Source organism: Salvelinus sp. IW2-2015, unplaced genomic scaffold, assembly GCF_002910315.2.
Source record: "Salvelinus sp. IW2-2015 unplaced genomic scaffold, ASM291031v2 Un_scaffold1850, whole genome shotgun sequence".
NCBI classification, from domain to species: domain Eukaryota; kingdom Metazoa; phylum Chordata; class Actinopteri; order Salmoniformes; family Salmonidae; genus Salvelinus; species Salvelinus sp. IW2-2015.
Window position 1 is genome coordinate 65651 of NW_019943215.1, and position 16271 is coordinate 81921.

At 44.7% G+C, this 16271-nt stretch overlaps 1 protein-coding gene and 1 long non-coding RNA gene across 2 annotated transcripts in view; one reads left to right on the top strand and one right to left on the bottom strand.

Moving 5' to 3' along the window:
* Positions 1-2587: 2587 nt before the first annotated feature.
* Positions 2588-2724, top strand: LOC139024763 (uncharacterized). Its single transcript, XR_011476126.1, has 2 exons — positions 2588-2660; positions 2691-2724. It is a non-coding gene; the product is annotated as an uncharacterized lncRNA (long non-coding RNA).
* Positions 2631-16271, bottom strand: part of gareml (GRB2 associated, regulator of MAPK1-like) — a 56572-nt gene continuing 42931 nt past the window's right edge. The window contains 4 exon segments of the mRNA XM_070439687.1: positions 2631-6018; positions 6126-6157; positions 6255-6315; positions 10044-10052. Of these exon segments, the coding sequence (XP_070295788.1) occupies positions 5378-6018; positions 6126-6157; positions 6255-6315; positions 10044-10052 (743 nt within the window). The 3' untranslated portion in view covers positions 2631-5377.

Here is a 16271-nt window from a genome sequence, read left to right on the forward strand (position 1 = left end):
TGGTCTACAGCATTAATAACCCCCACCTCCCTGGAAGTTCTCTGGGTCTACGCATTAATATAACCCCACCTCCCTGGAGTTCTCTGGTCTACAGCATTAATAAACCCCCACTCCCTGGAGTTCTCTGGTCTACAGCATTAAAATAAACCCCCACCTCCCTGGAGTTCTCTGTCGTACAGCCGATTAATAACCCCCCTCCTGGAGTTCTCTGCTGGTCTACAGCATTAATAACCCCCACCTCCCTGGAGTTCTCTGGTCACAGCATTAATAACCCCACCTCCCTGGGTTCTCTGGTCTACTCAGCATTAAAAACCCCCTCCCTGGAGTTCGCCTGGTCTACAGCATTAAATAAACCCCCACCTCCCTGGAGTTCTCTGGTCTACAGCATTAATAAACCCCCACCTCCCGGGAGTTCTCTGGTCACAGCATTAATAAACCCCACCCTCCCTGGAGTTCTTCTGGTCTACAGCAGTTAATAAACCCCCACCTCCCTGGGTTCTCTTCTTACAGCATAATAAACCCCCCCTCCCTGGAGTTTCTGGTCTACAGCATTAAATAAACCCCACCTCCCTGGAGTTCTCTGGTCTACAGCAGTTAATAACCCCCACCTCCCTGGAGTTCTCTGGTCTACAGCATTATAAACCCCCACCTCCTGGAGTTCTCTGGTCTACAGCATTTATAGAACGTCCCCACTCCCTGGAGTTCTCTGGTCTAAGCATTAATAAAACCCCACCTCCTGGAGTTCTCTGGTCTTACAGCTTCAATAAACCCCCCTCCCTGGAGTTCTCTGGTCTACAGCATTATAACCCCCCCTGGAGTTCTCTGTTACTCATATAAACCCCCACCTCCTCTGAGTTTCTCTGGTCTACAAGCATTAATAAACCCCCCTCCCTTGGAGTTCTCTGGTCTACACGCATTAATAAACCCCCCCCCTTGGAGTTTCTCTGGTCTACAGCATTAATAAACCCCCACCTCCCTGGAGTTCTCTGGTCTACAGCATTAATAAACCCCCACCTCTCTGAGTTCTCTGGTCTACAGCATTAATAAACCCCCACCTCCTGGAGTTCTCTGGTCTACAGCATTATAACCCCCCCTCCCTGGATCTCTGGTCTACAGCATTAATAAACCCCCCCTCCCTGGAGTTCTCTGGTCTACAGCATTAATAAACCCCCACCTTCCTGGAGTTCTCTGGTCTACAGCATTAATAAACCCCCACCTCCCTGAGTTCTCTGGTCTACAGCATTAATAACCCCCACCTCCTGGAGTTCTCTGGTCTACAGCATTAATAAACCCCCCCTCCCGGAGTTTCTGGTCTAGCATTATAAACCCCCACCTCCCTGGAGTTCTCTGGTCTACAGCATTAATAAACCCCCACCTCCCTGGAGTTCTTCTGGTCTACAGCATTAATAAACCCCCACCTCCCTGGAGTTCTCTGGTCTACAGCATTAATAAACCCCCACCTCCCTGGAGTTCTCTGGTCTACGCATTAATAAACCCCCACCTCCCTGGAGTTCTCTGTCTACAGCATATAAACCCTCCTCCCTGGAGTTCTCTGTCTACAGCATTAATAAACCCCCACCTCCCTGGAGTTCTCTGGTCTACAGCATTATAAACCCCCACTTCTGGAGTTCTCTGGTCTACAGCATTAATAACCCCCACCTCCCTGGATTCTCTGTCTACAGCATTAATAAACCCCCACCTCCCTGGAGTTCTCTGGTCTACAGCATTAATAAACCCCCACCTCCTGGAGTTCTCGGTCTACAGCATTAATAAACCCCCACCTCCCTGATTCTCTGGTCTACAGCATTAATAAAACCCCCACTCCCTGGTTCTCTGTCTACAGCATTAATAAACCCCCCTCCTCCCGGAGTTCTCTGTCTACAGCATTAATAAACCCCACCTCCCTGGAGTTCTCTGGTCTACAGCATTAATTAAACCCCACCTCCCTGGAGTTCTCTGGTCTACAGCATTAATAAACCCCCACCTCCCTGGAGTTCTCTGGTCTACAGCATTAATAAACCCCCACCTCCCTGGAGTTCTCTGGTCTACAGCATTTAATAAAACCCCACCTCCCTGAGTTCTCTGGTCTACAGCATTAATAAACCCCCACCTCCCTGGAGTTCTCTGGTCTACAGCATTAATAAACCCCCACCTCCCTGGAGTTCTCTGGTCTACAGCATTATATAAACCCCCACCTCCTGGAGTTCTCTGGTCTACAGCATTAATAAACCCCCACTCCCTGGAGTTCTCTGGTCTACAGCATTAATAAACCCCACCCTCCCTGGGAGTTCTCTGGTCTACAGCATTAATAAACCCCCACCTCCCTGGAGTTCTCTGGTCTACAGCATTAATAAACCCCACCTCCCTGGAGTTCTCTGGTCTACAGCATTAATAAAACCCCCACCTCCTGGAGTTCTCTGGAGTTCTCTTGGTCTACAGCATTAATAAACCCCCCTCCCTGGAGTTCTCTGGTCTACAGCATTAATAACCCCACCTCCCGTTGGATTCTCTGGTCTACAGCAATTTAATAAACCCCCACCCTCCCTGGAGTTCGTCTGGTCTACACATTAATAAACCCCCAACCTCTTTTCAAGGTGTTCAGACCTCATTAGACATTATGTTTCAAGGTGTTCAGACCTCATTAGACATTATGTTTCAAGGTGTTCAGACCTCATTAGACATGTTTCAAGGTGTTCAGACCTCATTAGACATTATGTTTCAAGGTGTTCTATGCAACATGTACTCAGCTATTTAATGTTGCCATCTTAAATTATAATTTTCTCAGAGCACCTTTAACATCATCATCACTACAATCCCTGGTTAAGCACCATCATCATCATCATCACCACAATCCCTGGTTAAACACCATCATCATCATCACCACAATCCCTGGTTAAACACCATCATCATCATCACTACAATCCCTGGTTGAACACCATCATCATCATCACCACAATCCCTGGTTAAACACCATCATCATCATCATCACCACAATCCCTGGTTAAACACCATCATCATCACCACAATCCCTGGTTAAACACCATCATCAACAGTAAAGAGGCCAACACCAGCCCTTACCATAGCAACCCCCTGTAGCAGCCAGAGGTTAGTTAACTCTGCAGTTTATAGTTACTGCAGGGCCACAACCAGAGGTTAGTTAACTCTGCAGTTTATAGTTACTGCAGGGCCACAACCAGAGGTTAGTTAACTCTACAGTTTATAGTTACTGCAGGGCCACGTTCAGTTGCAGATAGAAATGCCATGAACAGAGCTGATGTTATTCCTTATTCTACATGTCAAAGGCATATTTGGTCTACAAAGGCTATTTCTATCTGAAGGTTCCAAAACGTTGCGTCCTGCATAACAAACACCACGGGCCCATACTGGCAAACATTAGAAAAAGTTTAAGTTCAAGTTTAAGTTTAAGTATCAGCCAATTAAAATGGTTGATGTAGTGTCATGTGACAGAATGCTAAATTGTAGCTGGTCCCAATAGATAACCTGGCACACGTTAGCCCTATGCTAACCTCACCAGGTGGCAGATTATTTCCTGGAACAAATTCCTAATCTGCCTATCAAAGACCTGATTGAATCCAGCCCTAAGATCCGCATAGCGGTTATTTTGAGGTGTCGAAGRTAGAACTGCGTTAGAGCTGTCAAATCCAGGCTATTGGGCAACAAACACTTTTTACCGAAATCTCCTCGCTATTCAGGTTCAATAAATGCGTGTCAATTTGAACTAAGCAACCTACTGTAGTAAATTGTTCATTTTACCTAGCCTACTGTAGGCTATCTAATAGGCCTATCAGGAGTTATAGGCTACCTGCATCTAGCTAAGCAAACCATGGCAAAGTTGAATTACAATCATAAACCCAGATTGTATTTAGTAGCCTAGGCCTATTGAAATGACAAGTCAATCACGCAGATATTATAGCTATTATTATAGATATTATCCATGTATAACAGTTTGTATAACATCTGGCAGAGAATAAGGCTCACGTGTTTTTCCAGTTCATCCAAGTGTTTCTTGCGGAGAGATTTTGATATCCTCTGTCCAACTTCATCACTCAAACTCTCCTGTCTGACTTATCTATTATCTTGCGACATAAGTTCCTTTATTACGTCGTGTTAGAATACAGTAATTATTATTTTGATCGAAAACCACATTTTGCTTCTTATGTCGCTACAAATTACATTGCCATTCCTTCTTAATTCACTCAATAACATTAAGGAAGGGTTAATGATCGCAAGAGCAGCTTCTCACCGATTTGATGACTCCAACGATCTGATTGAATCTCGGCCTTAAACTAGTTCTCGACAACCCAAAGGCATTCTATAATAGGTTGACTGGCCAGCAGAGGGATACTTGGTAACCTTGAATATAGAGATTTAAATGCTCTGACTAGCACACTTCTCTAATCACCCTCCAAGTGGCAGTATAGAGTCCCTATCTCTCCTCCAACCAATAAGAAGGCACACAGCAGCCGGTTCATCCAATCGGAAGGTACACAGCATCTGATTCAACCAATAAGAAGGCACACAGCAGCTGGTTCATCCAATCGGAAGGTACACAGCATCTGATTCAACCAATAAGAAGGGACATGTAGGATGGTTAACCTAACGTTGCAGGCGGAAAAACATTTTACTGTCGGGGGGGGGTTCTCTTCTGTACTGTTCAACCAATCCAGTCAATGTGGAGGAGGAGTTAAGATGGAGTGTCGCCTTGTTAACGTCCTAAAGTGGAAGTCATGTCACAGGCTGCCCACTGAGGAAGCTGCCCACTGAGGAAGCTGCCCACTGAGGAAGCTGCCCACTGAGGAAGCTGCCCACTGAGGAAGCTGCTCACTGAGGAAGCTGCCCACTGAGGGTGACTCTACAGTGAACAGACAGAATGTACAGGGTGTGTTTATGGGTGTGCTACTTTTGCAAACAGGGGACGCTCAGCTCTCATCTGGGCTAAGTTGGCACTCCTGGTCCCCTCAAAAATTACGGCAAGGCCGCCTGGTGGAGTAGACGGCGAGGCCGCCTGGTGGAGTAGACGGCAATCCGAGACTATTTATTGCTCTGTCTGACAATTTCCTTATCTGTAGTGTTAATCTGTAGTGTTTATCTGTAGTGTTTAGGGCCAACCTTCGCCTCGAGCGGCTTTACAGTACTTCCTTAAAATAGCAAACCTTGCCTTCGTCCTTTACGTAGATCGCACAGGAGGTTGGTGGCACCTTAATCAGGGAGGATGGGCTCGTGGTAATGGCTGCAGTGGAATGCTATCAAGTACATCAAACACATGGTTTCCGTTCCAGCCATTATTATGAGCCGTCCTCCAATCAGCAGCCTCCAATGTTGTGATAAACACCTTGTGACAGTGTCACAATAGGTATTAAATCTTGGGCCTCCAGCCCTGTATGAACTGTGTGATCTTGGTGACGTGCAATCGGCTGAGATGGAAGTCATGTGACAGGGTCTCCTCGTCGAGCTGAACCAGGAGGCTCCCGTCAACGCGCTCTCTCTGGAACACGCCCACCGCTGCCTCTGATAGGCCAATGAACCTCAGACTGGCAGACACCTCCTCCAATGAGAGGGCAGACAGGTCAGTGGGCGGGCGCCAGGCAGGGTCACTAGGCGGAGTCGACCCCTCGCATGTCCCGCCTCCCTCGGCGCCTCTGGAGAGCTCTGCTGTCTGATTGGCTGGTACAGGCTCTGGGGAGGGGCATGGGGAGGGACTAGGGCGGTTAAAGGGGTTTAGTGCTCCAAAGGGAGCAAATCGACTCTGAGGGGGCGGAAGCCTCAGCCGGGAGAAGGAGGAGGAATTATAGCTCCACGGCTCCACCCAGGTGGCCTGCGCTGGCTGGGGATTGGCCAAGCTGTCAGCAGGGAGAGCAGGGATTGGCTCAGGGCTGATGTGGGAGGGGTCAGTCCAGGAACATGGATAACAGTAGATAGACGAGTCTGGAGGAGAGACAGAGGAAGTGGAAGAGAGAAAGAATGTGGAGAGAGGATAGGTGAGGAGATGTGTGTGTGTGTGTGTGTGTGTGTGTGTGGTGTGTGTGTGTGTGTGTGGTTGTGTTGTTTGTGTGTGTGTGTGTACCTTTGGGTGGTCCAGAGATAATAGGAGAGGATGTGTCTGAGGAAGCGAGGCGGGTACGGTGGATGGGGGAGGCTTGGACAGGAGGAATTAAACACAGACCACATTATTAGGGTATTTCTGGACACGAAGGTTTGAATATTTCTTTAGTTTTTGGTGGTTTTGGTTGGACTTTATAGGGAGGATTCCTTTACAGCATCGAGGAGGAACTGGAGGAGCGATCAGAGCCTGCACTCTTTTACTATACAAACACACACACACACACAGAGTGGTTTCTATGAGTCTGAAGAATTCCAGAGGAATGTGCAATTACAGGAGTGTGTGTTATGGGTATGTGTGTGTGTTGGCATGCTGGTAAATGTCACTCTCGACCTTTCACTCCTGAAACACACTCAGCATACAAACTGCCTTTGTGGTTCGGGCTTGAAAGTAAGCATTTCACGGATGGTTTTTATATGTTGATTTCTGCGCATGTGAAAAATAAAGTTTGATTTTTGAGTGTAGTGTGTTGTGTGTGGACCATTCCAGTAAGTGTGTATCAATAATTCAGTGTCATCCTGAGTTTAACAACCAGATGGAGAGAGAGAGAGAGTGGGGGAGATGGATGAGGGCTTTTTTTGACACAAGCCAACGTTAGCATGAAGATGATAGAGGGCATTTCTGACACAAGCCTGCTTTAGCATGAAGATGGATAGAGGGCTTCTCTGACACAAAGCCTGATTTAGCATACCAGGCCATTAATTTTTTCTTTACTATCTGTCGGTAAAACAAACTGTGTTTCTGAACAGGTATAAAGACAAGTTATTTAACTGCCAACTGAGGGTGTCTCGGTATAAGACAAGGTTGGTGATTTACTGCCACCTGAGGGTTGTCTGAAAGTTTTTTACGCCCTGGAAGGTGTTGTTGAAAGTTGTCTGAACAGGTATAAAGACAAGGTTGGTGATTTACTGCCCCCTGGAGGGTGATGTCTGAACAGGTATAAACTAAACTTAAGCACGGGAAGCATAGAAATAGCACACATAGAACAGATATGCCTTTTCTTAGACTTGCTTTCGATGTGAATTTGGTGAGATCGCCCAAAAAGTTACATATTGCAGCTTTAATAGTTTGCTCCTCTGCTCGACAGCCTCCTATCGAGGCTCCGGCCGAGGATAATCATGTTCGTCCTGCCACACCGCCCTGTTGTTTTCTCAGAGGAGAAAAGTTTAAAAACAATACGCAAGTAATCTTTTTATCTATAAAATGTCTGGCACAACCATTTATTTTTTATTTTTACACAACACATATAAATGTGATTCCAACCCTGTAAACATAATTTGGGCCTCCCAGGCGGTGTCACAGCCGGCCGTGACCGGGAGCATCGCCCGGGGAGGGTTTGGCAGACCGGGTGCCTGCAAGCTGCCTGGGGTCATCAGTGGAACGGTGTTTCCTCTGATACGTTGGTTTGGTTGACTTCCTGAATGCTTCGGAGGACACGTCCTGATCTTCACCGCTAGCCGCTGGGGAGGTGCCGCACTGAGGCAAGGTCGTAACTACCAATTCGATAACAGGTAAATGGGGTAAAACTGTTGATTAAACAAATTGTAAACATCATTTGATTGATGACGTGCTAATGTAGGAGAGTCATTTCATACAAGCACAATGGTTTCCGCTCCTCGATTACCTTTGACCTTAATCAAAAGAAGGAGAGGACACGAGGAGTCGAGCAAAACAATTGATAATCTCCTTCATCCCTCCTAATGACCTGAATCTCCTTCATTCTCCTAATGACCTGGATGGAATTCTGTTCTTCCTTAACCTAAAAGATGTCCCACCCAGTGGACTACTTACAAATGGAGACATCCCTCATTGGTGCTGCCCATGCTGTCATAGATAGGAGAGGTGCTCTCTAGGTATCTCTATGGTATAGATAGGAGAGGTGCTCTCTAGGTATCTCTATGGCATAGATAGGAGAGGTGCTCTCTAGGTATCTCTATGGCATATATAGGAGAGGTGCTCTCTAGGTATCTCTATGGCATAGATAGGCAAGGGTATCTGTATGGCATAGATAGGCAAGGGTATCTGTATGGTATAGATAGGAGAGGGGCTCTCTAGGTATCTCTATGGCATAGATAGGAGAGGTGCTCTCTAGGTATCGCTATGGCATAGATAGGCAAGGGTATCTGTATGGTATAGATAGGAGAGGGACTCTCTAGGTATCTCTATGGCAGGGGTCTCCAAAAGGTTGATCACCAGCTACCAATAGCTCGCAGCCCACCTATAAGTAGCTCCCCAAACAATTCTGTAAGTACATGCAATTTTCACGTGTTCCACCGCAAACTGTCATAAACAAATCTCACAAGTATCAGACACCACAAGCTCCCAGCTACTATCTAATCAAGGCAATATTGACATCATCCCACCGCTGGTTAGCCACTATTGGTTTAAAAAGCCAAAAACGAACACAATATCTACCAATTAATTTCCAGTATTATTGCCCCTGTCTTTCTGTGTGGTGTGTTTGTCTGTCACTCCATGTGAAGCAAGTTGATGTGATAACCGTCTTGTGGGTTGACAAAAATACTTTCCCCAAAACCTTCCCAATTAAAGCTGCAATATGTCTCTTTTTGGGCAACACAACCAAACTCACATAGAAATGTATGTTATAGATCTGTCATTATCATTTAAAGCAAGTCTAAGAAGTGGTAGATCTGTTCTATGTGAGCAATTTCTATGCGTCCCGTTCTTAAGATTTGTTTTGCATAGTGCATCTTGAAATTTTAACTGCAAAGTAGGCTCACCTGGCAGAAGTACATCATTTGTATCTATTATTTGCAAACGTTGCCATGAAATGAGCAGCAGCATTACAGAACCATCACTAGACCGGCACGTTAGACAGCACATTCCTCACTTGCTAGATGCACAATTAAAGGGGAATTACACAAAAACATTTTTTATGTTTCTTCCAAACATAAAAAATAAGGAATTTAATGTGATTTAAGCATTGAAAAAGACTCACACCATCGTTGTTTCTCTATAAACAMTTAGAATTTTGAGAGTGAAAAACAAAAAAAATGTAAACCAGGAAAATAAAACTGAGAAAACATTATTTGGGAAAAAAATTACCGATATTATAGGACCTGCCCTCAGAGTTGTTTTTAACCATTATTTCACCAGGTATGTTGACAGAAAACATAGTGCACTACTTTCTCTTGTACACTAAGGACCCGGGGAAGAGTAGCAGGAGAGGAGAAGAATGGGCCTATCTCTATGGTATAGATAGGAGAGGTGTTCTCTAATAAGGAGAGAGATGGGGTACAGGGCTGTTCAGGCTTCCTGTTGGTTCCAGATTGGTGCTCCGGTACCGCTTGCAATGCGGTAGCAGAGAGAACAGTCTATGAAACTAGGTTGGCTGGGCAGTTCTTTACAATTTAGGGCCTTCGTCCTACACGGTGTTATAGAGGTCCTGGATGGAAGGGGAGCTTGGTCCCAGTGATGGTACTGGGCCGTACGCACTACCCTTGTAGTTGCCCCTTGCAGTCGGAGACTAGCAGTTACCATACAAAGCGGTGATGCAGCAGCAAGATTCTCAAAATTGTCTTTCTTCAACTCCCTACTTTATTCACAATTTGACTGCGGTATTACTTAAAAGTAGCCTCAAATTTTTAACATGTTTTAAAAAAAACGTCCAAGAAAGTTTTAAACGGTTTGAACGTATGCAAAAAACACATCCTGTGTGGCTATTTTTCCGATACCCTGGTTATAAACAGTATACCTGCCCAAAGACTTAGTTGGACATGATAGATCCTTAGTGATGTTTGTGGACGCCAAGGAAACTTCACCCGTTTCCCAATCCCGTTGATTGAATGTTTTGGCGTGATTCGGTTCCGTTTTTTGTAAGTCCACAATCATCTCTTTATCTTGGTTTAACGTTTGAGGGGAACGTTGTTTGTCCTGGCACCACGGCCCAGGTTCCTCTGACCCTCCTCCCCTCTAGGCTGGTTCATCGTTGTCGGTGATCAAGTCTACCACTTGTGTTGTCTGGCAAACTAATGTGGTGTTGGGAGTCGTTTTTTTGGGGCCCTGGCCGTGGGCAAAAGTCCATGGGGTTGAAAAAATGGGAGTAATCAGGAGGGGGGAAACCTGAAAGCAACGCCCCACCCCTTGAGGGGGTCCCCCCCAGTGTTTGAGGGAATTTTAAGCCCCCCCGGGGTGGGGCGGAAAATTTTGTGTTGTTTCCCTAACCCTCACACCAACCCCTGGGGTGGCGGCCCAATCAAAAGGAGTCCCGGATCCAGTTTGCAGAGGGAGGTTGTTTAGTCCCCCAGGGTCTTAGCTTAGTGAGAGCTTTTGAGGGCAAACTATGGTGTGACGCTGAAAGCTTTGGTAAATCCAAATGACAATAACCAGGCCAAGCCAATTTCTTCCACAATAAAGGGTTGGTTCCCTTTGTTCCCAGGTTTGGGGAAAAGGGGGCAAAGTGTGGAAGGTGGCTTTATAGAGAATGCATCAATCCTGTGGATCCCTTGTTTGGGGGCGGTTTAAATGCCAAAAATTTGGTAAAGTGGGGGGTCCAGCGGGGTGGTCCGGGAAAAATAAATGTTTTTGGTTTGAATGTGAGCCATGACCAGCCTTTCAAAGCACTTCAGGCTACAGAGCGTGGAGGTGCTACATGTCTGTAGTCATTTTGGCAGGTTACCTTGGCGTTTTGGGCCAGGGACTATGGTGGTCTGCTTGAAAGCATGTTGGTATTTACAAGAACTGGGTCAGGGACAGGTTGAAATGTCAGGCTGGCCAGTGCATGCTCTGGTATGAGTCTGGTATCCTGTCTGGTCCTGTGGCTTGTTGAAATTGTTTATGGAGAGCGTGGCCGAGATAAATGTTTTCTGTAACTTGTAGGTGACTAACTGTGGTTTGTGTACTGTAGGTAATAACTGTGTAACTCTGTATTTGTACTGTAGGTGATAACTGTGTTTTGTACTGTAGGTGATAACTGTTTTGTTTACTGTAAAAGGTTTTGACCTAACTGTAATCCTGTACTGTAGGTTTGAAACTTTAACTGGGTATTTATGTAACTGTTAGGTTTTTGAAACTTAAACCTTTGTGGGGGGTCAAACAAAATTCTGGTATTCTGTACTGTAGGTTGGACTACTGTGTTCTTGTACTGTAAGGTGAACTTAAAAGGGTTAAAATTATTGGTTTTAACTTTGGTAGGTGACCCCTAACCTGTACTTTCCTGTTCACTTTGTACAAGGGTTTGGGGGAACTAAACCTTGGTATTTTATGTCTGGGTAAGGTTGGACCCTAACGTGTTTCCTTTGTACTTGTAGGTTGAATAAACTGGTTTGTAAAAAACTCTGTATTTATGGTAAAACTTGTTAAAAAAGGTGGGGAAAACTAAAACTGGTGGTGGGTAAACCTTTCCCTTGGTACTTAAATGTTTACTTGTAGGTGACTAACTGTGTAACTCTGTATTCTGTACTGTTAGGTGACTTAACTGTGCAACTTGTGCTTCTGTACCTGTAGGTGCTAACTGTGGTAACTCTGTGTTCTGTACTGTAAGGTGACTAACTGTATTATGTACTGTAGGTGACTAAACTGTGTTCTGTTCTGTAAAAAAGGTGGAACTAATCGCTTGGTTTAAAACTTGAAATTTAAGTTAGCTGGTAAGCGTGAACCCTTAACTGTTTGTTTCACCCTCCTTTGTGGTTTTCTGTACCTTTTGTAAAAGGTTACTTAACTGTGTAAACCTCCCCTTGTAATTCTGTTCGACTGGGGTAGGGGTGGGACTAACCTTTGGGTGGTTCTGTAAACTGTGGTTGACCTCCTTGGTAAAAATTTATGGTACTGGTAGGTGACTAACTATTATAAGTCTGATACAAACTGTGGCTACTTAGGTGGACTAACTGTGTAACTCCTGTATTACTGTATACTGTAGGCTGACTAACTGTGATACTTCTGTACTGTAGGTGACTAACTGTGTAACTCTGTATTCTGTACTGTAGGTGACTAACTGTTTGTCTAACTCTGTATCTGTACTGTAGTGACTAACTGTGTAACTCTGTGTTCTGTCTAACTGTAGGTGACTAACTGTGTTCTGTACTGTAGGTGACTAACTGTGTAACTCTGTTCTGTACTGTAGGGTGACTACCTATGTGTAAACTCTGTATTACTGTACTGTAGGTGACTAACTGTTTATGTATGTAGGTGACTAACTGTATCTGTACTGTAGGTGATAACTGTGTACTCTGTATCTGTACTGTAGGTGAAACTGTATTCTGTACTGTAGGTGACTAACTGTGTAGTTACTCTGTATTCTGTACTGTATGGTGACTAACTGTGTTCTGTACTGTAGGTGACTAATGTGTAACTCTGTGATCTCTGTACTGTAGGTGACTAACTGTAACTTTTCGTGTATTAAACTGAGTAACGGTATGACTAACTGTATTCGTACTGTAGGTATAACTGTGTTCTGTACTGTAGGTGACTAACTGTATTATGTACTGTAGGTGACTAAACTGTATTTCTGTACTGTACGGTGACTACTGTGTACACTCTGTTAGTTCCTGTACTGTAGGTGACTAACTGTATTTATGTACTGTAGGTGACTAACTGTATTCTGTACTGTAGGTGACTAACTGTTTCTGTACTGTAGGTGACCTAACTGTGTAAACTCACTGTTTCTGTACTTGTAGTGACTAACTGTGTAACTCTGTTTCTGTACTGTAGGTGACTAACTGTATTATTGCTGTACTGTCAGGTGAACTAACTGTATCTGTACTGTAGGTGACTAACCTGTATTCTGTACTGTAGAGTGACTCTACGTATTCTGGTACTGTAGGTGACTAACTGTGTTCTGTTTACTGTAGATGACCTGTAACTGGTGTAACTCTGTATTCTGTACTGTAGGTGACTAACTGTATTCTGTACTGTAGGTGACTAACTGTGTTACTGTATACTGTAACTGTGTAGACTAACCTGTAGTAACTACTGTATTCTCGTACTGTAGGTGACTAACTTGTTCTGTACTGTAGGGGACCTAACTGTGTAACTTGTTCTGTACTGTAGTGACTAATGTGCTTCATGTCTGTAGGTGACTAACTGCTGTAACTCTGTGTTCTGTACTGTAGGTGACTAACTGTATTATGTACTGTAGTGTGACTAACTGTGTAACTTCTGTGTTCTTACTGTAGGTGACTAACTGTATTACTGTACTGTAGGTGACTAACTGTGTAACTCTGTGTTCTGTACTGTAGGTGACTAACTGTATTCTGTACTGTAGGTGACTAACTGTTGTAACTCTGTTATTCTCTACTGTAGGTGCTAACTGTATTCTGTCTGTAGCGTGACTAACTGTATTCTGTACTGTAGGTGACTAACTGTATTCTGTACTGTAGGTGACTAACTGTGTTCTGTACTGTAGGTGAAACTGAACTCTGTATTCTGTACTGTAGGTGACTAACTGTGTTCTGTACTGTAGGTGACTAACTGTGTGTAACTCTAGTGTTCTGTACTGTAGGTGACTAACTGTATTATGTACTGTAGGTGACTACCTGTGTGTAACTCTGTGTTCTGTACTGTAGGTGACTAAACTGTATCTATGTACTTGTAGGTGACTAACTGTGTAACTCTGTGTTCTGTACTGTAGGTGACTAACTGTATTCTGTACTGTAGGTGACTAACTGTGTAACTCTGTGATTCTGTAACTGTATGGTGACTAACTGTGTCTGTTACTGTAGGTGACTAACTGTGTAACTCTGTATTCTGTACTGTAGGACTAACTGTGTACTCTGTGTTCTGTACTTGTAGGTGACTAACTGTATTCTTACTGTAGGTGACTAACTGTATCTGTACTGTAGGTGACATAACTGTATTCTGTACTGTAGGTGACTAACTGTGTTCTGTACTGTAGGTGACTAACTGTGTAACTCTGTATTCTGTACTGTAGGTGACTAACTGTGTAACTCTGTGTTCTGTAACTGTAGGTGACTAACTGTGTACTCTGTATCTGTACTGTAGCTGTATGTATGCTGTAACTAACTGTATTATGTACTGTAGGTGACTAACTGTGTTTCTGTACTGTAGGTGACTAACTGTGTAACTGTTGTAATTCTGTACTGTAGATGACTAACTGTCGTAACTCTGTGTTCTGTACTGTAGGTGACTATCTGTATTCTGTACTGTAGGTGACTAACTGTATTCTGTACTGTAGGTGACTAACTGTATTCTGTACTGTAGGGTGTACTGTATTTGTACTTAGGACTCGTGTTCTGTACTGTAGGTGACTAACTGTGTAACTCTGTATTCTGTACTGTAGGTGACTAACTGTATTCTGTACTGTAGGTGACTTAACTGTGTTCTGTACTGTAGGTGACTAACTGTTTCTGTACTGTGAGGTGACAACTGTACTTCTGCTATCGATCAGGTGACTAACTGTATCTGTACTGTAGGTGACTAACTGTATTCTGTACTGTAGGTGACTAACTGTGTAACTCTGTATCTGTACTGTAGATGACTAACTTGTAACTCTGTTTCTTACTGTAGGTGACTAACTGTATTCTGTAGCTGTAGGTGACTAACTGTATTCTGTACTGTACGGTGACTAACTGTATTCTGTTACTGTAGGTGACTAACGTGTATCGTAACTGTAGGTGACTAACTGTGTTCTGTAACTGTAGTGACTACTGTGTCTCTGTATTCTGTCTGTAGGTGAACTAGAGCTGTGTTTGTACTGTAGGTGACTAACTGTGTACTTCTGTATCTGTACTGTAGTGACTAACTGTATTCTGTACTGTAGGTGACTAACTGTTAACTCTGTATTCTGTACTGTAGGTGACTAACTGTATTATGTTACTGTAGGTGACTAACTGTGTAATCTCTGTGTTTGTACTGTAGGTGACTAACTGTGTAACTCTGTGTGGGGGGTTTTGTTCTGTACTGTAGGTGACTAACTGTGTAACTCTGTATTCTGTACTGTAGGTGACTAACTCTGTTCTGTACTGTAGGTGACTAACTGTGTAACTCTGTCTGACTCCAGTGAGAGAGGGGCATCGCTACAAGCTGTTGAACATTGTCAGTAAGACGGTGGTGTTGTGTCTCGTCCTACGGCCAATACAACTGGTTCCCTCCCACTTCCTGTTGCTACGCTGCATGCCGCGCTTCTCTGTGGCAACGCCCTCGGCAACTACAGACAGCCTGTTGCTACGGCAACATGCCAGCTTCGACCCTGATGGTACAGCCGAGCGTCCGTGAGACGCGTCCAGAACTCAGCGAGGAAGAGTGTGTGTGAGCGAGGATGGTGTGTGTGTGAGCCCGCGGAGGGGAGGTGTGTGTGTGTCAGCGCAGGACTCTCAGCTGCTGTCTGTGTGTGTGTTCGCTGGGGCGGAATTACAGACAACGTCAGCCAATCGCTGCGCTGCAGAGACTCTCTAGGGGAGGGGACAGAGTACCTCTCTCAACTGGACAGAGGCTGAGCTGCAGACCAGTGAAGAGATCCCCTACGAGGAACTGTGGACCAATCAGACTGCAGAGGGCCTGGGGAAGGCAGAGCCACACCGCATCTCCGTCCATTCCTCTTCCTCTTTGGATGGAATGCTGGGGCCGCCGCTCGCCATGGTGACAAGAGTATCAACCCCGCCCCCTGTACTCCAAAATCAGACGCAGTGAGTCTCTCCCATAGAGATACCTAGAGAGCCTCCTCGTCTATACTAGAAAGTGAGGTGCTCTCTCTGGTATATCTATACCATAGAGATTCCTCGCCTATCTATATCATACAGATACCTAGAGAGCACCTCTCCTATCTATACCATAGAGATTCCCTCGCCTATCTATATCATAGAAATACCTGGAGGAGCACTTTCCTATCTATACCATACAGATACCTAGAGAGCACCTCTCCTATCTATACCATGATACCCTCGCCTATCTATACCATAGAGATATCTAGAGAGCACCTCTCCTATCTATGCCATAGAGATACCTAGAGAGCACCTCTCCTATCTATACCATGATACCCTCGCCTATCTATATCATAGAGATACCTAGAGAAGCACCCTCTCCTATCTATACCATAGAGATACCTAGAGAGCACTCTCCTATCTATACCATAGAGATACCTAGAGAGCACCTCTCCTATCTATACATAGAGATACCTAGAGAGCACCTCTCCTATTATACCATGATACCCTCCCTATCTATATATAGAGATACC